Raw genomic sequence first — 22,617 nt, 5'->3', positions numbered from 1 at the left:
CACTTAGTGTACAACTTTTAGTATGCATATCAGATTAGGTTAGCTGGATAAAGCAAAAACTGATGCATAACGAAGGTTCCTGAAGTACAACTGACATCCCCGTCTCTATTATGTTTTTATGCTAAAGACAAATCTTTTAATTTAATTTGGATTGTAAAGACATCATCGTTACTTTCCACTAGTGTGGAATGAATTTTTTATAACTAATTGTCAAGGAGTAAATCCAATAGTTGAAACCCCTAGGATTGGGGCGTTATACACCTAAGTTACAAAACTCAATTATGTCTTTATATCATCTAGTCACAGCTCATGGACATAAGATTCGCATCGAACCCAAAGCATGCCAAATTGTCGTGTTCCTTTTGCTTTTATTTTTTGTTTTTGCATCGTTGTTCGTTCGTTTGTGTGTTGTGAGTTGGTTCTACTAAACTACTTGATACCCAACTGAAGAAACAGTGATCTAATTAGAGAGTTAATTAAATTGGTTTATGTTCTTTTCATGTTGGTTAATCTTCTTCAAGATATTTAAGCTCCGACTTGGTGATCTAACCTGCAAAACAGAACACCGTTACTCGTTAAGAGGGGAATGTGGGGGTTTCCCTCTTAACCAGGCTCCGGCGTGAGAATAAGCGACTGCTTTGAGAGTGATTAAGTGTAAAGAGTAAGAGCCGAGAGAATAGAATGTTTAACCTGTGAAGTAAGGTCTCTATTTATAGCCGGAGAGGTGTGAGGGGTTATGGGCTGATGGGCCTTGGGCCAGAAGCGGACAACAAAACGGATATGCTCTTTGTCTCACTGGCGTCGACCGCTTAGTGGCTTCTAGATGCTCGTTGGTGCTGGCGCACCTTGATTGGAGCCGCGTGTCATTGTTGTCGGCCTTGTTGTCCTTCTGTCATCAGCAGACGAGTGGAGATCGTGGGACAGTTGTCTCCGTCCTCTGATTGGTGCCATGTAGGCGTCCTTGTGTACTTCTCGTCAGGCGATCGTGGCGCACGATTGACCAGAGCCTGCTAGACGCTCATTGGCTCCTTTTACTGCCACTTGTACCTTGTGTACCACTGTAGGTAGCCGCGCGCTTCCCTACCGAGTGGCTCATTTCTTCCATTGTTTTTATGTTAAGTGCTGATATCTGGGTTTGTTGTGTGCATTCCCTCGCGCGGGATAATCGTAGAGCGATGTAGGCCGCGCAAGGTTGTTGTTAACACCTTGTTGTGTTAAGGAGTATGGTCTCACGCGCAACCTGATCTGAGGTTTGCGCGACTTTTTGGGACCATACCCCTTCAAGTCCCCCCAGTCCAGTGCTGCACCATGCGCAACGCAAGTGGTTGGAGCTTTGGACTTAATAAAAAAAAATAAGAGAAGGGGAAATGGTTCTTTTGATCCTGACTTGTATGGCGGACGTTGAAAACTGTCGTTTTCAATGCGCAGGTACTAGGCAGGTGTCGAGTGATTTCTTGTTTGACCTTTTAGGCGCGCGAGGTTATAGTAGTTTACGTATATCTGGCGCGACTCATGTGACTTCTGCATGAAGTTACTTGCACGTTTTATGGCGGGAAACTTCGAAATTTGAACTTATGACAGGTTGGTGAGATAAGTCGCTGAGGGCGACGTGTGAGTTGACCCCTGGCACAGGTGTCATCATGCCGCCTGCGGCGGTTGCACTTCATGTCAGGAGAGTGAGGCCCACGCGCGCGTGGTAACCGTCACCCCTGGTTTTCCGCTTGACGTGGCAACCTCCTGTTGGTTAGCCTAGCGGCTAACGCGGCACGGTTACCCATCGCATTAAATGCGATGGGTATATATATCCGAAGAGAAGGTGAGAGATTCTCACTTCTCTTCGTTGCTTCTCCACTTTTCTCTCAAAACTCTTTGAATCTTCAAAGTGTTCTTCGTCTTCTTCAAGATTTCTTCAAATCTTCAAATTCTCTTCAAGCCTTTTTTCCAGATCCTTCTTCAAAGATGAGTGAAGAACACCCAGAGGCTCCTGTTAGTGAGGAAGGAACGGTTCCTGTCCTTAGATGGGACTTAGGTCTGTTCGAACAGATTGTTCGTAGTTTTAGATTCCCACCGGAGTGGGATGCCCGGTATCCGGCTCAGGGCCAGACCGCGGCTGATGCACCACCCGGTTATATCACCCTTTATGAAGACTTTTTCCTTCAAGGGAATTTCCGACTGCCGGCGACCAATTTCCTGGGCAGTATTCTTTCTTACTATAACTTCCATATATCCCAGATGAGCCCACCCGGGATGGTGAGGGTGCGGCACTTCGAATTCCTGTGCCGGTCTCATGGCATTGAGCCATCGGTAGATAAGTTTCGTGCTTTCTACCAGTTGCAGAGAACGATGGGGTTCTTCTCATTTGCGAGCCGAGGTGCGGCGAAGAAGATTCTGCTGAATCCTCCTAAGAGTTTCCACGATTGGAAACCCAAGTTCTTCTTCATCAGGGAAGAAGTTTTGCCAATCGCTATGCCTTTTAGGGAATGGACTGAGGTCATACCCAAGGAAGATCTCCCGATCCCTAAGACTGCTCGGTGGTACCAGCAGCTAACCCCAACCCCTAACCGGGTGTTTGGGGAAAGTGTTTTGGTTGCTGCTAAGATGAGTGACCAGTGGTCACCTAGCAGCAAGGAGGTTCCGGTCTTGAAGATCGGTGATCAAGGTTAGACTTTTCTTTGTTCCTTTTTTAAGTGTATTCGCTTTACCTTGTTACTTACTTATTTTTGTGTGTAGAAGCGCAACTCTATCAAGCTGCCTTCTCCACGTTTGGTGGCTCCATGGGCGTTCGCCCAGTGCGCGATGATGAGGAAAGCTGGTATGACCAGATTAAAGGAAACTTCATGTTTCCAGCTGCTGATGCTTTCGCTTCGCCGCCAACCGCTACTGAAGGTACGCAATACCCTAAACCTCGTCCATTGCGCTCTGTGACTCTCGCTGGGAAAGAAACTTTCTATCTTTCCAGCGAGGAGTCTGTAGGTTCTTCCAACGGCGAGCTAAGCTCTTGGTCTAAAATCTTTGCAGGTGTGTTGCGCGACCTGGGGATTGACCCCGAGGAGAAGAAGAAAAAACCGGTGAAGAAGAAGAAAAAGGTGGAGCCTGAGGTGACCAATAAGGGCACCGGCCCTAGTCGCGCAACATCTGCTGCTGTCAAAGGTACTCTTCGCCTTCGTCAACGTGATTTAGACGACTATGTGATAATCAGTGACTCATATGAAGGTTTATCACATGCAGCAAAGGGGAAAACTGGTGCTGGTGGGTCGAAGAGTTCTGGGAGCGCGGGTTCTCGCAACCCTGAAGCTGGCGCGACTCCGTCTTTCCCAAAGGATGAAGAAGTAGAAGAGGAAGATGCTGGTGCCCGGCTTATTGGGCGGAAGAGGGGTAGGAGCGAAGCCACGACTGGTGTGGCTTCCGCCCCTACATCTGCTGTGATTCCCGTGGTTGGGAAAACGAGCAAGCTGCGCTCGTTATACAGATTTTCTCCTGGTAAGTTCTTCGCTTCTCTTCTTAATACTTTTCTCTTTACTCAAATGCTTTTGCTTTATTTTTCAGAAATCAAGAAGAAGACCCCTGAGAAGGGTGTCACGTTTAGTGAGGCCGGGGTAAAGAGGCCCAAGATTACCGTCAAGTCCACTGACACTGCGGCTCAGGATGCCGCGAAGGCTGCTGAGGCGCAGCGAAAGGTGGAGGAGGACCGGAAGAGAGAGGAGGAGAAGAAGAGAGTTGCGGAGGAGAAGAGAAAGAAAGAAGAAGAGAGGAAGAAGGTAGAAGAGGAGAGAAAGAAAAAGGAGGAGGAGGAGAGGAAGCAGAGGGCGGAGCAGGAGAGGTTGGCTGAAGTGGCGAGGAAGCAGGCCTTGGAGAAGGAGCTATCGGCGAAAAAGGCTATGGATCAGCCTCTTAAACCTCCAGGTCCTGAGGTCACCAAACCAACCAACACCGGTCCTGTTACTACTTCCAAGGGTTCCAGCCGCTTCTCCTCAAGCGGCGCGAGCTCTGGTGGAGCTGGGGGTTATAACCCCAATGTGATAGGTGCGAAGGACACCGTTGGGGATATTTACTACAAGACTTACACTGAAGAAGAGCGTGGGGACGCTCCTCATCAAGCCCCCTGGAGTTTAAAACAGAAAGATACTTTCGTCGAGTTCAGCCCTGCGCGCGAGTGGTTCCTGAACTCCTTTACACCTGCTGAAGTCCATCGGCAAAGGGCGAAACCTCACGAAATGTTGTATCGTACTTATATTCTTGGTGAGGCCAACGCTCGTGCTGCCAACCATCAAATAGTTCGCGAATGGCGAACGATGGTTAGGGAGCGCGCCGACTGGGAGGCTTATCGCGAGCGTATGCTGAAACGTATTGCTGAATTCGAAAAGTCGAAAACCGCGTTTGGTGAGGAGAGAGCCAAGTTTGAGGCTGACAAGAAGGCTGAAGAGTGGGGCCGCGAGGGGCTGCAGAAAAAACTCCACAATGTTGAGGAGCAACTGGCCAAGGAGAAGGCCGAGTTTAAGCGTATATGCGCCCAAGACAACGATCGTGCTTATGCGCTACGACAGAAGATCGTTGATCTTGAGGCTAAAGTTGCGGACTTGACCTCAAAGGTGGAGGAAGCGCAGGGTGAAAGAGCTGCCAAGCAGCAGATGGAGGTTAGTTCTACTGACTCTCACTCTTCCCTTTTTTGTTTATGAGATTTCTCTAAGTCAATTCTCAAGGCGTTTGCCAATGTTTAGGTTGAGCTGACTGAAGCCAAGGTGCAATTGTCCAACAAGGACAAGGATCTCCACGCCAAGGACGTTGAGATTGCGGAACTCAAACGTCGCTTGAATGAGCAAATCGACAGATGCGAGTCTTTGGAGATTGACCTTGAGGCTGAGAAGGTCAAGGCTGCTGATGCTGAGGAGGCGCGTGCTGTCAGCACTGCTGCGCTTAATGTGGCCCAGACAAACTACTCCGAGACCCAAGGCATCGTTGATACGCTTGTCTCGGAGGCTGAATGGATGCGCACTCGAGGAGTAGTGCTGGTAAGTGCCTTTGACTTATGCTTTTTCTTGTTGAGAGTTTTATCTTTAATGCTTTTTGTTTGTTGTGAAGGTTGCCAACTCCATCTTGAATGCGAGCGAGCTAGACCGCGCCGTAGCGGCTCTGACAGATGCGGCGCGTGCGGTGGGTCATCGGGGAGGCTACCTGGAGTGTGCCGATCACGTTGAGCAGATGCTTGGGCAGGAATTTGACATAAGTCATTGCTCAGTGACGGAACATGCTGATGCTGCATTGGCTAGTGCTGAAAACTCCTATGACAACCTTTCCTTGCCTATCATGGAGTTGGTTGTTGAATCGTTGAAGAAAGACGACTGGTGCCAGCGTCTTAAGGCAGTCCTCGATCCACCGGTTACCGTCGAGTTGTCCGACGAAGAGCCAGCTGGTGATGATGGCGGCGATGGTGATGATGATGGCAACGATGATGATGGTGAGGATGACGGAGATGATGGTGATGATCGCCGCGATGAATAGGATAGTTTGTTGAATAGGTGGTTGATAGGGATTTGCGCCTTTGTAATTTCTTCGGATACTCTATGTACAATGCTGCGCATTTGCGCAAGTTTTAAATGACATGAAACATTTTGATTTTTTCCGTTGCAATTATTGCATTGCTATAAAAACTTTATGTTAAATTGGCTCGAATAAATGGAAGCGTTTTTTAAGTATTAAGGTATCCACCCGGTCTCGCGCTATTGTTCGCGGAGGACCTTGGAGGTGGTTTGAACAACCCTGAAATGCTGGAGTGTTTTCGCGCTAATCATAAGTTTAGCATGCATTTGTAACGAAAAAATGTAATAGAAAAACATGTCGTATGTTTTCATTCAAGTCAGAAATGGGCGCTTAGGCCTTCATACATAATTGCTAATGGCTTGTAGCCGGCTTAGTGAATTGAAAGATGGCGCAGGGCCGAAACAGATTACATGTAACATTTGCGCAGTTGTTGCGCATTCCAAGTTCTTGGTAAGATGTGGCCATCTAGGGTGCGCAATTTGTAGGCCCCTTTGCCCAGGACCTCATGAATCAGATATGGGCCTTCCCATTTAGGTGCCAATTTCCCTGGACGTTCCGCATTTGATGCTTCATTGTCGCGAAAGACGTATTCCCCCGGGTTGAAGGTACAAATGCGAACCCTTGTGTTGTAGTACCTTTCCAGCTGGGTTTTGTATTTGGCCTCTCTGATTCTTGCGATTTCGCGTCTTTCTTCTAACAGGTCCAAGTCTAGACGCCTTTCCGCTTCATTGTCAACTGCGTTGACCGCTGTCATGCGTGGCGAGGGCAGGCCAATCTCCGCCGGGATTACCACCTCTGAGCCATAGACCAGGCTGAAAGGGGTCTCGCCGGTACTCGTCTTTGGCATGGTCCGATGAGCCCATAAAATGCTTGGAAGCTCATCAACCCATCCGCGCCGCCTTGTTCCTAATCTGGCCTTTATCCCTTCGACGATGCATTTGTTCACACTTTCCACTTGTCCGTTGCCTTGTGGGTGCGCAACGGAGGTGAAAGTGTGTTCAATGTTCATCTCCTTCATCCAGCTCTTAAGATCGTCCGAAGCAAAGTTGGTGCCATTGTCTGTCACGATCGCCGCCATCATCACCAGCTGGCTCTTCGTCGGACAACTCGACGGTAACCGGTGGATCGAGGACTGCCTTAAGACGCTGGCACCAGTCGTCTTTCTTCAACGATTCAACAACCAACTCCATGATAGGCAAGGAAAGGTTGTCATAGGAGTTTTCAGCACTAGCCAATGCAGCATCAGCATGTTCCGTCACTGAGCAATGACTTATATCAAATTCCTGCCCAAGCATCTGCTCAACGTGATCGGCACACTCCAGGTAGCCTCCCCGATGACCCACCGCACGCGCCGCATCTGTCAGAGCCGCTACGGCGCGGTCTAGCTCGCTCGCATTCAAGATGGAGTTGGCAACCTTCACAACAAACAAAAAGCATTAAAGATAAAACTCTCAACAAGAAAAAGCATAAGTCAAAGGCACTTACCAGCACTACTCCTCGGTGGGCGCCAATGAAGAAACAGTGATCTAATTAGAGAGTTAATTAGATTGGTTTATGTTCCTTTCATGTTGGTTAATCTTCTTCAAGATATTTAAGCTCCGACTTGGTGATCTAACCTGCAAAACAGAACACCGTTACTCGTTAAGAGGGGAATGTGGGGGTTTCCCTCTTAACCAGGCTCCGGCGTGAGAATAAGCGACTGCTTTGAGAGTGATTAAGTGTAAAGAGTAAGAGCCGAGAGAATAGAATGTTTAACCTGTGAAGTAAGGTCTCTATTTATAGCCGGAGAGGTGTGAGGGGTTATGGGCTGATGGGCCTTGGGCCAGAAGCGGACAACAAAACGGATATGCTCTTTGTCTCACTGGCGTCGACCGCTTAGTGGCTTCTAGATGCTCGTTGGTGCTGGCGCACCTTGATTGGAGCCACGTGTCATTGTTGTCGGCCTTGTTGTCCTTCTGTCATCAGCAGACGAGTGGAGATCGTGGGACAGTTGTCTCCGTCCTCTGATTGGTGCCATGTAGGCGTCCTTGTGTACTTCTCGTCAGGCGATCGTGGCGCACGATTGACCAGAGCCTGCTAGACGCTCATTGGCTCCTTTTACTGCCACTTGTACCTTGTGTACCACTGTAGGTAGCCGCGCGCTTCCCTACCGAGTGGCTCATTTCTTCCATTGTTTTTATGTTAAGTGCTGATATCTGGGTTTGTTGTGTGCATTCCCTCGCGCGGGATAATCGTAGAGCGATGTAGGCCGCGCAAGGTTGTTGTTAACACCTTGTTGTGTTAAAGAGTATGGTCTCACGCGCAACCTGATCTGAGGTTTGCGCGACTTTTTGGGACCATACCCCTTCACAACAGTTTTGATTCAGTCAAAAGTATGAGACCAAGATAGATGAATTGAGATGAGATTTCCTTTATAATGGAGATGCACGTGCATATATCGAAAACTACATTAAACTAACATGAGAGTTCGTACCTAACATCTATTTCATTAGATTAACTTCTACCCAATTTTAATCACATTTAGTTTTCACGTAAAGTATGTTTGTCTTTTCCTTTAGAAACTCAACAGATTTAGTTTGTATTTAAGATTATTAGTATAATAAATTAATTAAGTTCAGTTTTCTATATTATATAAAATTTGTTGATAATTGATTTTGACGTAATTCTACTAATGTCAACCTAAACGTTTTTTTAAGTAGTTACAATAGTCTCTTAAATTCATGTCATCATGTGTTACAATTTGACGTTTGTTTGTGGAAGAATGTTTCTTTGATAAGTTTTTATATAATTAATGAATTTCTTTGGTTTTTTTTTTTTTTTTTGAACGGCAAATTTCTTTAAATCCCTGTCGTCCACAGAACTTGAACCCAACACCTTTTCCTCCTAAATTCAGGTGTTTAAAGGCTTTATTTTTGCCAATGGACCACCATATGCTACAGCTCAAGGCCGGTGTTGTGGTCTAGTGGCATCGGTAATGGCTTGTCATAAACATGGTGTGGATTTAAAGCCTTGTACGTGTAACTGATTAGGTGGTATATAGGGGTAAAAAAAATTAGATGTTAAAAAATCGCATGCTACAAGTAAGCTCATAACGTACATGTAACTAATTAACGAGTGTGTTAGGTCAACTAGTGATACAGGGGTTCAACTTTAGGCAAAGTCTTTAAACAACTTGGAAAAATGAGGTCTTGGGTTCAAGTTTCAGAGACGATAGTAATTAAAAAGAAATTTTTCGTTAAAAAAAGTTTATAGGAATCCTATTTTAGGAAGTAGGATGGTTGCTTTTTATAGATTCTTAAAAAGTGTTCTTTTTCTAGTAATTGTAGGCTCTGATAAGCTTACCAGGAGTTCAATAATGTTAGTATAAGACTATGGGGTGCGAAGGAGGGTAGTTTTTAAAGGATGATTCGCCATATAGGCGTCTACGTAAGTGGGTGTAGGGGATGAGCTTAAAAGGATGGGCCTAGGGTGTGCAGGATGAGCCTCGGGGGGCGGTGTGCAGCCCCGTTGCCGCACCAGGCCGACCCGGGGACGACCCCCATACCGTCCAGCCTAAGTTACTAAATGCAAAAGGTCTGGTACACATCAAATTATTCTTTATTTTTACAAGTTAATTGTAAGGGATTACTGCTTTTATAGTTTTATGTTGGGTCGGGTTATTGAGGTCGTATATGTTCATATTATTGTTGCCTTATTATAATGACTTATGGCTGTTTGAAATGATTTAGACAACACTAAACTTTGAAGACATGTGCATGTTAAGGACTGTAAAGTAACTTAAAATAAAATAGTTAATAAAGTAAATAAAATAAAATACTGGGTGTCATGTGATTTTCCATTTTAGTATTCTTTCCTTAAAATCTAAAAAGCTTCCATTTCCCCCATAGTCTATATAAGTCTTTGATGGAATAAAACGTAGTACTCACAATGTTGCCCTACGCCACCCTGCAAGAGGCTGAGACCGCCATCGGTCGATCTCTCACTTGTGCGGAAACCTTATGGTTTAATTACACGGCTAATAAGTCGGATTACGCCCTCTACTGCCACGCCATTCCCTTACTTTTTCTCCCATCAATTCTAGTACCTCTCTTATACGTGCTTATCGAACTCATATTTCCGATAGCCTCTTATAAAATTCAACCCAAGATTAAGATTTCTCTATACGATAACTTCAAATGTTACTTGGTCGTCACACGGACGTTCGTCCTCATTGTTGCACCTACACTACTCGTCTCTTATCCTTCCATAAAAGTAAGATTAATTTGACAACTATTAATCCAATATAAACGGTTGTTATTAATTAAGGGTGTGCATATTCACACACCTTGATGCCTATGTGCAAATTAAGTGGACCCTTATATACGTTATCTACAGGTCTGCACGTGGCGTATAGCCACCTTTTTCAATTTCCAAAAGAATCTCTGATTGTGTTTTATCATGGTCCTATTCGCCGCGTATAGGTCTATACGAGACGTATAGACCTAAAAGACTATTTTACCCCTGGTTCAGGGCCTATACGCAGCCCAAACCAGGGGTAAAATGGTCATTTTACCCTTTATATACGCCCACGTATAGGCCTATATATATAGGGCATATGGGTAGGAGTTGGCTACAAAGTCAATTTTTCCTACAAAGTATAAAATGTCATAACACACCATAGTGCTAACTATCAAACACACCCAAAACCCACAATAACAAAGTGAAGATTACTAAACGCCATATTTATGGGTTTTGTGTTGTGTTTTGGATGATAAGGCTTTGATTATCGAATGACTAATATTAGTATGTTTTATGCTGATTATCATGTTGTATTTTATATTCATAGTTTTACGATGGTGTGTTTGAAGTTTTTATAGACTGTTAGGGTTTGGATATTGTGTTTTAGTGATCTTCACTCTGTTATTTGTGGGTTTTGAGTGTGTTTTATGGTTGAAATTGTGGTGTTTTATGACTTTGTACACTTTGTAGAAAAAATGAATTTTGTAGTCGAACACTACTCTAGGACACATATAAAGGTCATTTTTTTTACGTTTTAATACAATATTTATCGTTTTAGCAAAGTTCTATAATAAGTATTTAAAAAAAATAATAAAAAACAATAGATGTAGTATCGTATCATCTAGGTATAGTATAGTATCATATTTTATCGTATCGTATCATATAGTGTAGTATCGTATAGGTTTAGCATCGTATAGGTGTAGTATAGATCCCGTATATGCTTATAGGTGTATTATAGGTCTCGTATATGCTTATAGGTGTAGTATAGGTCCTCTATAGGCCTATAGGTGTAATATAGTATCACATTCTATCGTATCGTATATTATCATATAGTGTAGTATCATATCATATAGTATCGTATAGGTGTAGTATGAGCCCAGTATATGCCTATAGGTGTATTATAGATAGTATATTATAGCATCGAATCGTGTACTTGTAGTATATGTCTCGTATTGGCCTATAGGTGTAATATAGGTCCCGCATAGGACTATAGGTGTAGTTTAGGTATTATATAGACCTATAGGACTATACAAAACCTATAGGACTATACTAGACCTATAGGGGGCCTATACGAGACTTATACTACACTATACGATACTATTGTATACAATACAACACCCTTATATAGACCTATAGGTGTAGTATAGGTCTGGTATAACACTATAGGTGTAATTTAGGTCCCATATAGGCCTATACAAGATCTATAGAGGACCTATACGAGACTTATAATACACTATACGATACAATACAATACAATATGATACGATATAATACAATATGATACTATAGGATACGATACGCACCTGTATAGCTTTATAGGTGTAGTATATCACACTATATGTATAGTATAGGTGTCGTATAGGCCAATACAAGACCTATAGGGAACCTATACGAGACTTATACTACACTATATGATACGATATTATAGGATATGATACAACACTCGTTTAGGCCTATAGGCATATAGGTATAGAATAGGTCCCATATAGGACTATAGGTGTAGTTTAGGTCCCGTACAGGCCTATACAAGACCTATAGGGAACCTATACGAGACTTATACTACACTATATGATACGATACTACATCCATAGGCCCATACGAGACTTTATACTATACTATACTGTACTGTACTGTACTATTGATGTATACTAGACCTATAGGGGGCCTATACGAGACTTATACTACACTATACGATACTATTGTATACAATACAACACCCTTATATAGACCTATAGGTGTAGTATAGGTCTCGTATAACACTATAGGTGTAATTTAGGTCCCATATAGGCCTATACAAGATCTATAGAGGACCTATACGAGACTTATAATACACTATACGATACAATACAATACAATATGATACGATATAATACAATATGATACTATAGGATACGATACGCACCTGTATAGCTTTATAGGTGTAGTATATCACACTATATGTATAGTATAGGTGTCGTATAGGCCAATACAAGACCTATAGGGAACCTATACGAGACTTATACTACACTATATGATACGATATTATAGGATATGATACAACACTCGTTTAGGCCTATAGGCATATAGGTATAGAATAGGTCCCATATAGGACTATAGGTGTAGTTTAGGTCCCGTACAGGCCTATACAAGACCTATAGGGAACCTATACGAGACTTATACTACACTATATGATACGATACTACATCCATAGGCCCATACGAGACTTTATACTATACTATACTGTACTGTACTGTACTATTGATGTAGTATCGTATCATATAGTGTAGTATAAGTCTTGTATAAGCCTATAGGTGTAATGTAGTATAGTATCATATCTTATCGTATCAAATCGTATAGGTGTAGTATAGGTCTCGTATATACCTATAGGTGTATTATAGTATACTATAGAATCGTATCGTATAGTTGTAGTGTAGGTCTCGTATAGGTTTATAGGTGTAGTATAGGTCCATATACGCCTATAGTTGTAGTATAGTATCATATCCTATCGTATCGTATATTATTGTATAGTGTAGGATCGTATCGTATCGTATACGTCTTGTATATGTTTATAGGTGTATTATAGTATAGTATATTATATCCTAACGTATCGTATATTATCGTATAGTGTACCATCGTATCGTATAGTGTTGTATAGGTCCTGTATACGCCTATAGGTGTATTATAGTATAGTATTGTATAGTTGTAGTATTGGTCCCACGTAGACCTATAGATGTAGTATAGGTCTTGTATAAGCTTATAGGTCTTGTATATGCCTATAGGTGTTATAGGTCCCGTATATGCATATAGGTGTAGTATCGTATAGTGTAGTGTAGTATAAGTCTCGTATAGGCCTATATGTGTAGTATCGTATAGTATAGGTCTATACGAAACCTATGTTACACCACACCTATAGGCTTATACGAGGCTAATACGGGACCTACACTACACCACACAACACCTATATGAAACTTAATTTATATTATGCTACACGATAAGATACGATACTACATCTATAGGCCTACGATACGATACTACACCTATAGACCTATATGAGACCTATATAGGACCTATACTACACTATACTGTACGATACGATATCACACTTATAGGCTTATAAGAGGCCAACACGGGACCTATACTACACCTATACGATACGATAAATCTAGTATCGTATAAAAATGATTAATATTGTATAAAAATGTTTGTAAAAACTTAGTTTTTTATTTATTTAAAAAATAAAACTTATTTTCTTATAAAACTTTGCATATACGCCTCATATAGGCCTATACGAGGCAGATACAGGACATGGTTATAAAACTTATTTAAAAAAGAAAACTTATTTTCTTATTTAAAAAAGAAAACTTATTTTCTTATAAAAAAGAACCTTATATACGCCTCATATAGGCCTATACGAGGCACATACATGACATGGTTCTTGTACGAGACCTATACGAGGGTCCTATAGGCGGCGTACAGGAGCCACCAGACTAGAACTGACACTAGTCAGGCACTGATTTTTATATGTCATGTACACATAACCCCTAAAGTATGCAAATAGGCACCTTGAGTGTACCAATAGTTTAACTTGTGATTGATATATAATGTATGTAGATGATAGGTATTCGAACAAGCTTGCCCTTACCATCATTAACGGAGATTATAGCTCAGTTGATAATCTACTTTATTATTGAAGATTACACTAGTTATTGGCTCCATAGAGCTTTTCACATCAAGTGGGTGTATGAGAATATTCATAAGGTTCATCATGAATACACAGCGCCTACGGGGTTTACTAGTCAGCATGCACACTGGCTGGAGACATTGGTGTTTGGGATTCCAGGTTATTTGGGTCCTGCAATTGTTCCGGGGCACATGATTACGTTCTTGTTATGGCTTTTCTTGAGGCATACTGAGTCCGTTGAGATTCATAGTGGGTAAGTTAAATAGCAACAAATTTTATTATGCTTGGCATACATAGTTCGCTCTTTTTTTTTTATGAACATGGCAAATTTCTTTTATTTTCTACTGACTTGAATCCAAAATCTCCCTTTCTCAAGATGTTTAAATGCTTTGTCTTTGTCAATGGACCACCACTTATTGGTATATAGTTTGCTCTTTTGATCGATGTATTTGATACTTGGGAAAATTCGCAAGATAAACACGTGATTAGGCAAGTCCCACAAATTAAAAATTCAATATGTATTCTCTATACTAGGCAACTCACACAAACTAAAAATTCAATATGTATTCTTTATACGAAAACTAGGGGTGTTCAACAATTTTTGAATTAGTCGAATGAATTTTTTGAAATTTTATTTTTTACCTGAATTCATATTCATATTCGATTTAGATTTTGTTTATTCGATACTTATATGAAACTCGAATCGAATTTGAGATAAACGATAAATTATTTTACTTTATTTTTAAAACTACTACAAACTAATTATTTTAAAAAAAATACTCATATACAAAATACTAAACAATCAACATGTCAAAACTCTAAATTTAAAGTTAGAATGGTTACTAGTAGTGATGCAAGTTATGTAATAATTTAGAAAAAAGGTCACACGGGGCGGATACGTTATTTACCGTGATAGAATCCTATCACTCGTGGAACACCGCCGCCTCCATGTTTATCACGAGTTATAGGAATAACTCGTTGAATGTATAACGCGTTGAACTTGATCAAATGAATGTGTATTACTTGTACATTGGGTATTAATACTTGTACATTGTAATCTCATCACTAGTGATACCACCCCCCCTACATTTCTATCACTAGTGATAGAATATTGGGTGATGACATGGCATGATTTGATTTGATAGTGGGAGTGATAGAAATCCATCACTAGTGACCACCCCTCCTCTCCTAAGTAGTAGAGCTATTTGTTATTTGGCTTGTTAATGTTATGAATAATGGACTTGTTAATTATGGATGTAATTTATAGTTTAGCCGAAATTTTAGAGTTATACATATTAAAAAAATATGTATAACTTGAATTCGAATTTAATACGAATTGAAAATCATAATTCATATTCAATTACTGGACTCTAATACGAAACAAATCAAATTCAAATTTTTTGAAATCAAATTCGAGCCATGATAATCGAATTCAAATCGAGTCGAATTTCAAAATTTTTGAATCTGAATCGAATTCTGAACACCTCTAATGAAAAGGACCTTGAAAAACGTTCTTTGTGTGAAATCGCATGGTAACTAATATTATGCCTTTTTTGCACTCGTCGACAAAATATTTCGAGTTTGTGTTTTGCTATATTAATTTCACTATGCAAACCATATAGAGTTTAATTGTGCTCTAGGTCAAATCATTTGTTTTTGTAATGGCAAACACAAACCCCTCCCCAAAAAGTACTTGTACTTGAAGTTGTGATTCCTAGAGGAGTTTAATAATTAGTATTCAATTAATAGTTTGAATGTTAAAAATTATTGGTTTAGCATTTTTAATTCGTTGCAGGTTTATCTAGTTATTTGAATGTCTAGAAAATAGGGATTTGAGTTTGAGTAAGAGTAATTAGGTCTTGGTTAGTATTTATAGATATGAATGTTGATTATTGTTTTGTGTGATATATAATCCTGTTTGTTTATTGGAGTTCTGCAATCGATAATTAGCAAGCTAGGCCAACAAAATCCACTTAGGCAGCGTTCGTTTCATGGAATGGAATGGAATGGAATGGAATTAGGAAGTTTTTCTTTGTAAAATTGATCTTGGTTGGGGGAGAGAGGAATTTGAAATCCCATGAATTTCTTTAATCAATGAAATTTGAGACTATTTCAACATTCCTTAGAAATCCTTCACTTTAATGAAGGAATGGAATGGAATGTTGAAATAGTCACAAATTTCATTGATTAAAGAAATTCATTGGATTTCAAATTCCTCCCTCCCCCAACCAAGATCAATTTTACAAAGAAAAACTTCCTAATTCCATTCCATTCCATTCCATGAAACGAACGCTACTTATTTGAACCCTCACCATTTTGGTGAGAAAAACACATGATGCCATGCATTTGTCCATTTGATATTTTCAGTTTCTTATGGTGTGTTTATTTAATTACGCTGCATGCAGGTATGACTTACCCTGGACATTGAAAAAATACATACCATTTTATGGTGGTGCAAAATTCCATGATTATCACCATTACGTTGGAGGCCAAAGCCAAAGCAACTTTGCACCCATCTTCACTTATTGTGACTACATCTATGGTACAGATAAGGTAGTTACTTATTTACCTTTAATTCTTTTATATATGTATTTTCTTTAGTTTTATACTTGATCCTAGTATAGTATATGTGGGCTTCGTGATAGCTTTGCTTTCTACTCTCACTAGGGCTACAAGTACCATAAGAGACTCCAGCAACAACACCAACAGGTAAATCTACTCAATCTATGATCTATACAACCTTGGTTTTAGAAGCTGCGAAACACTTTGACGCATTTTGGTCATCAATGACCAGGCACGCATAACTAAAAGATGTGTCTCGTTTTAGAAACTGCGAAACACTTTGAGGCGTTCTGTTAAGTAAACCATTCATAATATCTTATTTTTTTGGCCGTCTATTCATATTTGCGTCCTCCATAACCTAACTTCGACTCATATGTGCATGAAGCGCGGCCACCTCAAAGACTTGACGCATTTTTCTAAAACCAAGTGTTTTGCAAGACCAATTATACGATTTTCATGAACTGAAAAACCTTATATTGTATTGATTAATGTAATTTAGTTGAAAGATGGCTTAAAAAGCGATGCTAAGCAAATTGGTGGATCGTATGCCTCCGCAGCAAGTATCAAGTCAGAGTAACCATGTTCTCTAGATCGACTAGAAACTCCATTGGTTGATTACCAAAGGATGTTTTATATATGGTATAGCTTGTATATCAGCATATGTCATGATGAAGGACTTATATATACATCTATGTGTATATATAGAGAGATATGTAGAAGTGAATAAGTGATCTTTACACTATCTTTATATCAAATATGTTGGGTATATATACTGCTTACTATTCTATCAATGTGTGTGTATATATATATGTGCAGCTATGAACAACTCCATGGGGGTGAGCAGCAATTAACCAAATTAACTGACTAAACCGAACTATACAAAAAATCGTTGGTTCGGTTTTATATTTTTTTAGAAAACCGCCAAACCAAACAGAATTAAAAAAAAAAAAACCATTTACTTTTCAATGTTAGTTATTTAGTTTATGGATTACAGTTTTTGTTATTGAATGTTAAGTAAATTACAAGAAATTAACAAATGGTGTAGCCCACAAAATTTATGCCCAAATGTGTAATAATTTGTTAATAATTAACTAACAAAAACAACTAGGTCCAAAGGTTTCGGCTCATATTCATTATTTTGACCATTTTTTGGGTGCGATGGCAAAACTAAAATAACCAAACCGAAGCAAACCCATCATGAGAGATGAAAACTGAAAAACGAACGGTTTTCAAAAAAACAAAAAACCGAATTTTCGTTATTAACCCATAAACTCCCTTAAAATTCACTATGTTATATATATAAAAAACATAACTTTGTTGATGTGTTTTGGAACCCGTAAGGCCAGGATGTGTGCAAACAGATAGTTAGGCCATATGTTATACATCGTTGAGTGTGAGAGTCAACCGAGCCATGTCAACTCACAATCACTAGAACACCGCGCCACACCGCTACCTGCCAATGCACTCACTAGAACACCGCGCCACACCGCTACCCGCCAAGTGAATAAGCAAAACAACAACACAACATACAACAAAAGTTAAACATAGCATAATCTAAGTTAAAAGTACCAAGGGCCACACCAGGCCATAAACATGAAACATTGTATGGAAGCCTCGAAGGCTTTAAGCAGCAAGGGACCTAAACGGTTCCCTTGAATAAAAGATGTTCAAAATACATAAACCACATAACGTTGTCTAAGTGCTAAGATAGCTACGAATAAATTGTTCAAGCATTAGAAATAGACTTGGAGGCCTCAGCCTCAACAGTCTTAGCCTTCTTCCCCTTTTTTGCCTTCTTCTTCTTCCTGCCTCCATCATTGCCAGCAACCTCGGAGCCTTCAATACTTGCTTCCTACGAACCCTCAGCAATATCTGAGAAGGTATCCTCACTATCTCCAGAGTGGGAACGCTTCTTGGATAATGAACTTAGCACTTCAGCACAAATGGCCTCATTAAGGCCGGAGGGTTTCAAGTCCTGCAACATAGAATTGGGTTTACCAAAGCAAGTAGAAACCTCACCAACATAAGGATAGGTTAGGCGCTCCATCTTGAGAACAGCTTCCATAAAAATGGTTGAGGCTTGAGGTTGATAGAAAGATGATTGTTCCTGAGGCTGACCAGATTCATGAGCCTTGTAACCAGCAACAAAACCCAAGTGTTTGCCATGATTGAGGAGCTTTGTGTAAACATCATCAAGAGCAGAATTGAACTCAGTCGAATGGAGAAGATAGGTAACCACCTGCTGAAACCCATGCTCGATCAACCATTGGTTGTCACTGGTAGCTTGGGACAAGGAAGCCTTCAAGCCTTCCTTCTCATCTAGAAAGGCCTTTTGTTGAACATTAAAGGCTTCCCTATCAGCCTTCAACTCAAGCCTATCTGCTTCCATCCTTTTCTTTTCATTGCTTAGCTCAATCTCATGTCTTTTAGTCAGTTCGTGAACTTTCACCACCCAAGATTTTTTCCTTCTCAGCAAAACCCTCGATCTCCTTTTTCATGGCTGCCATTGAAGCCTTTGTTTTCTCCCTTGTCTTTGAAAATTCCTCATACTCATGCATTCTTTTGTGAAAACGGGAGACTCATTCAGGAAGCATAGCAGCCAAATTACAAACACCTAACAACATACGTGAAATCAACACATCATCTTGCTTCGCTGAGTTGGAACTACGAACTGTAGGAGGAGAAAAGTGGTTTAACACATCCTCACAAACAGTGGAGGACTTAAAGTTATCCCCAACCTTGACCTGCCAATTGGGAACATAAACATCCTCAGTATTCCCCTCCACTGGTTCTTCACCACTTCTCTCCTAAGAACCACCAACAACAGACACCATAGCCTTTTTACCACTTAACTTTCCTTTCTTCCCAGTAACAACTGCAAACTCCTTTTTTCCTTCAACTTCAATACCCTGATCCTCAGAAAATTCAATCTCATCACTCAGATCAACATGCTCAACAACAGACGATTGACCTGGACCCTTCAAGCGACAAGATGAGCGACGGGTCGAAGGCTTGGAAGAACTAACCTTTGTAAAGTCTTTAACGTTTGGAACATTCACATACTTCCCCCAGGAACCAATCTACCCTCAGTAGTCCTGGTAATGGCATCTTCACCCTCAATGGCTTCCGTATCCCCAAGAACAACATCAGAAATGTCATTTGACTTAATGAAATCCAAAGTAGACATAACTGCACACAACAAATAAAAGATCAGATAAAATAAACATAAAGAGACAAGGAAGGGAAAAGCCAAAAAGCATACCTGACCACCCCTTATGAACGAAGGGTCTCGATTTGGCTTAGCCCACAAAATGCTAACACCGGTAAAAACCAAAAGATGTTCAAGAAACGGACGAAGCTGAGAAGGATAAGCTCTAAGGGCTTTCAACATCCCTTCATTCAATTCAGACTCGGAGGGTTCAAGTTCGTTTAAGACAGCATCTGGATGCCTCCACACCATCTTAAAAGGGACAACTGACTCAGAGACCCAAAATAATCGATCTTTCCAAGACCCAAGGGTAGTGACAAGTGAAGAAATCAAAGACACATCAATCTGGGATTTTTCAAACGTAAACCAGTCGCCATTTTTTGCCAAATGAAAAAACCGTCTAAACATTAACAAATTAGGATCATAACCTAGGGCACGACATAAAACTTCAAAGTGAAGAACCCTAGAAACCCCTTGAGGATGTAATTGCCCAAAAGAAACACGATAATATTCAAGCACATTCAGAACAAACACAAAAAAAGGGTATCGAAGATTTGAAAACTCAAAGTGACGACAATATAGAGTAATAGAACCGGTGGGACATTGATCAACGGTTTTATCACAACCTGGGGCCACCGGATTAACGGAAGGATCAATACCCCATTGTTCGTAGAAGGAATCAACTTCCTCTTGTGTTAATTTAGAAAAAGTTTTACCCATGTCCTTCCTCGCACCCATCGTTCCAAGGGATGATCAAGGAAAATCAAGCAAAAGTAAAAAGTAAAAAACTAACATGTGAACCGGAAAAGAGAGAATGAAGGGATTCTGGTTATGAGAAATGTTAAAGAAATATGATGATTAAACTTAAATGAGAAGTTAAAGGGATAATAAATTCAAAAACAGTGGTTACAGTGCATAGGGCAGACAACCGCCGCCTGAATAACTGTCAACATGTCAAATCAAGTTGTCCAATCAAATTCAAAATAATACCGCCCAAAAGCCTTGCAAAAGGTAAGCCTTGAAACCTTTTAGCTAACAAAAATATTGTACAAAAGTCAGAAGCCTTTGAGCTCACACCCAAACAACTCTGACTTGGGGGCTGATAATGTAGGTAGCTCAAAGTTTAGGAAATTAGCTTAAGTGCAATATAGGTTAAAAGGGTTCAATTGACGACCCAGCTGTGATGAACAGCAAAAAGCATGGGACAGGGTCATGTCCCATCACACTTTACGTGTGACATCCTCGCTCAGCTACAAAAGAGAAACATGTGGGACGAGGCACTCTTTTATCTGCAGGTTAAAGCCTTCAACCCTCCAAAACGGACAACCCCCTCTCTGCATACCTGGATTACTAAGTCAAAGGTTTCCAATTAAGAATTGTCCTCCTCTATAAATGACTACACTCGGTCACCTAACAGGACATTCTAAAATCTTTGACTCTCTCTCTCTCTCTCTAGGATATGCACTTTGCATATTCTATTCTTCACATTCAATACAACTGTCACATTGCATGCATAGAATCTGGGTTGAGTCATCCTCGGTCTTGAATTCTAAGCAACTGATAAGAGAAGTGATCCAACCCTACGTATCGTAACCTGCGTTAGGCAAAACGAGACTTGTGAAGCCTTTTTCCTAACCAATCTCTTCACTATACTCGGTCTCATATTTGTTGTAACAACAGTATCTTTAGTATTATTAACTGTAATTTTCATTCCTCCAGCAAATACTTGTACACCTTAATTTGCCCGTCTTGTGCAGCAAAAGGCAGAGATCCTTTATTTGCGTTCTTAATATTTGCCACCCTTTGTGAGCAGTGGCGGAGCTAGCCCATTAACTTAGGGGTATCCCAAAGAATTTTTTACCGTGCAATCGGTCAACTGCGACGATTAGCAGGGACAATCAGCACCGGCTTCTGTTCGGCTTCTGTTCGATGTTTGGTTTTCAATTGCCACCCATAATTAAAGGTTTATTTTATTGTTTTGGATCTTGTGCTAAGCTTTATCATTTACAAATTGGCGTCCTTTCAATTATTCTACAAGTTTTGTGTTGTAAATAATATCAAACATCCTATTTTTGGTCAGGGATATCCTCGTTTATGTTTAGGGGTATCATTTATATAAAACCATAAAAAATACACTATGATACGGGGTTGATCCGTAGCCCGTGCTACCTCTTTTATAATACTAGTTCCGCCCCTATTTGTGAGAGTCCTTTGCCATCATCCAATAGTGCAACTACAACTACTAAGTTCGCTATAACCATACAACTAAAACGCTATAAATAAATATTACCTGATTAATCTAAATATAGAGTATTAATTAAATTAATCTAAATATATAGTATTAATGTGATTTTTTTAATATCAAAATGATTTAGGAGAGGTTGTAAGCACTTAATACTTTTAACACATTACATCACAATTGTAATTAGTTTGTTACTTTAGATACTTCAGTGCATTATTATAATAAGCAAAACAAATATACAATTCAATATATTGGTTAATATAAACTAAAAATAAAAATAAGTATCATGATAGTCTAACCAAAGCCAGAACTGTTTTAACTCGACCAATTATCCAAAACTTTACCTTAGTGACCAAAACTAAAACTTCACCGCCACGAGACTTGTGGAATGCAATCATCTATTTAAGGATTTACAAAGATACCTTCAAGAAAGCAAATTCTTTAAGAGCAGCAAGGCAAGACAAATATAGCCAACTTCGGTGCTTTAGGTAGTCACGCTTAGACTTGACAGCTTTGAATGACGTCCTACCCAATTTATGTAATTTCATAGCCATTTTTGTACCATCTTCATTTGCAACCTCAAAAAATATCTTCAAAACACAGGCCAGGTTAGAGTGTTCGATAAGGAAAAGAAGTATCTAATCAAATAACGTCAATTAACCAAAGTTTGAACCGGAAGATTAAATAATATGGAACATGAGACAACAAACGATTTTGTGTAGTAAATGAATGGAAAAACTGTTGTCCCAAGTGTAACTTTTTTTATAATTAATGGCAAAAAAGCCACTAAAAACACAAATTCACGATCTTAGTCATTCAATACAAATTGTTAAATAGATGATTTGGAGTAACAGATTAAAAATAGGAAAAAAAAATAAGAAACTTAAACTTACCGATATTGCAAATTAT

At 40.1% G+C, this 22,617-nt stretch overlaps 2 protein-coding genes across 2 annotated transcripts; both read left to right on the top strand.

Annotated features, from left to right (window-relative positions):
* Window positions 1-1,959: 1,959 nt before the first annotated feature.
* Window positions 1,960-5,486, top strand: LOC110866045. Its single transcript, XM_022115398.2, has 4 exons — window positions 1,960-2,659; window positions 2,731-3,018; window positions 3,214-4,634; window positions 4,719-5,486. The coding sequence occupies exons 1-4, from the start codon at window positions 1,960-1,962 to the stop codon at window positions 5,193-5,195; spliced, it is 2,886 nt and encodes a 961-aa protein (XP_021971090.2). The 3' UTR covers window positions 5,196-5,486.
* Window positions 5,487-9,465: 3,979 nt separating this feature from the next.
* Window positions 9,466-16,988, top strand: LOC110864321 (methylsterol monooxygenase 1-1). Its single transcript, XM_022113373.2, has 5 exons — window positions 9,466-9,789; window positions 13,627-13,949; window positions 16,102-16,249; window positions 16,364-16,405; window positions 16,758-16,988. The coding sequence occupies exons 1-5, from the start codon at window positions 9,466-9,468 to the stop codon at window positions 16,833-16,835; spliced, it is 915 nt and encodes a 304-aa protein (XP_021969065.1). The 3' UTR covers window positions 16,836-16,988.
* The last annotated feature ends 5,629 nt before the right edge of the window (window positions 16,989-22,617 follow it).

Source organism: Helianthus annuus, chromosome 6, assembly GCF_002127325.2.
Source record: "Helianthus annuus cultivar XRQ/B chromosome 6, HanXRQr2.0-SUNRISE, whole genome shotgun sequence".
NCBI lineage: Eukaryota > Viridiplantae > Streptophyta > Magnoliopsida > Asterales > Asteraceae > Helianthus > Helianthus annuus.
Note: the sequence above shows the minus strand (reverse complement) of the source record. Positions and strands in the feature narration are given on the sequence as shown.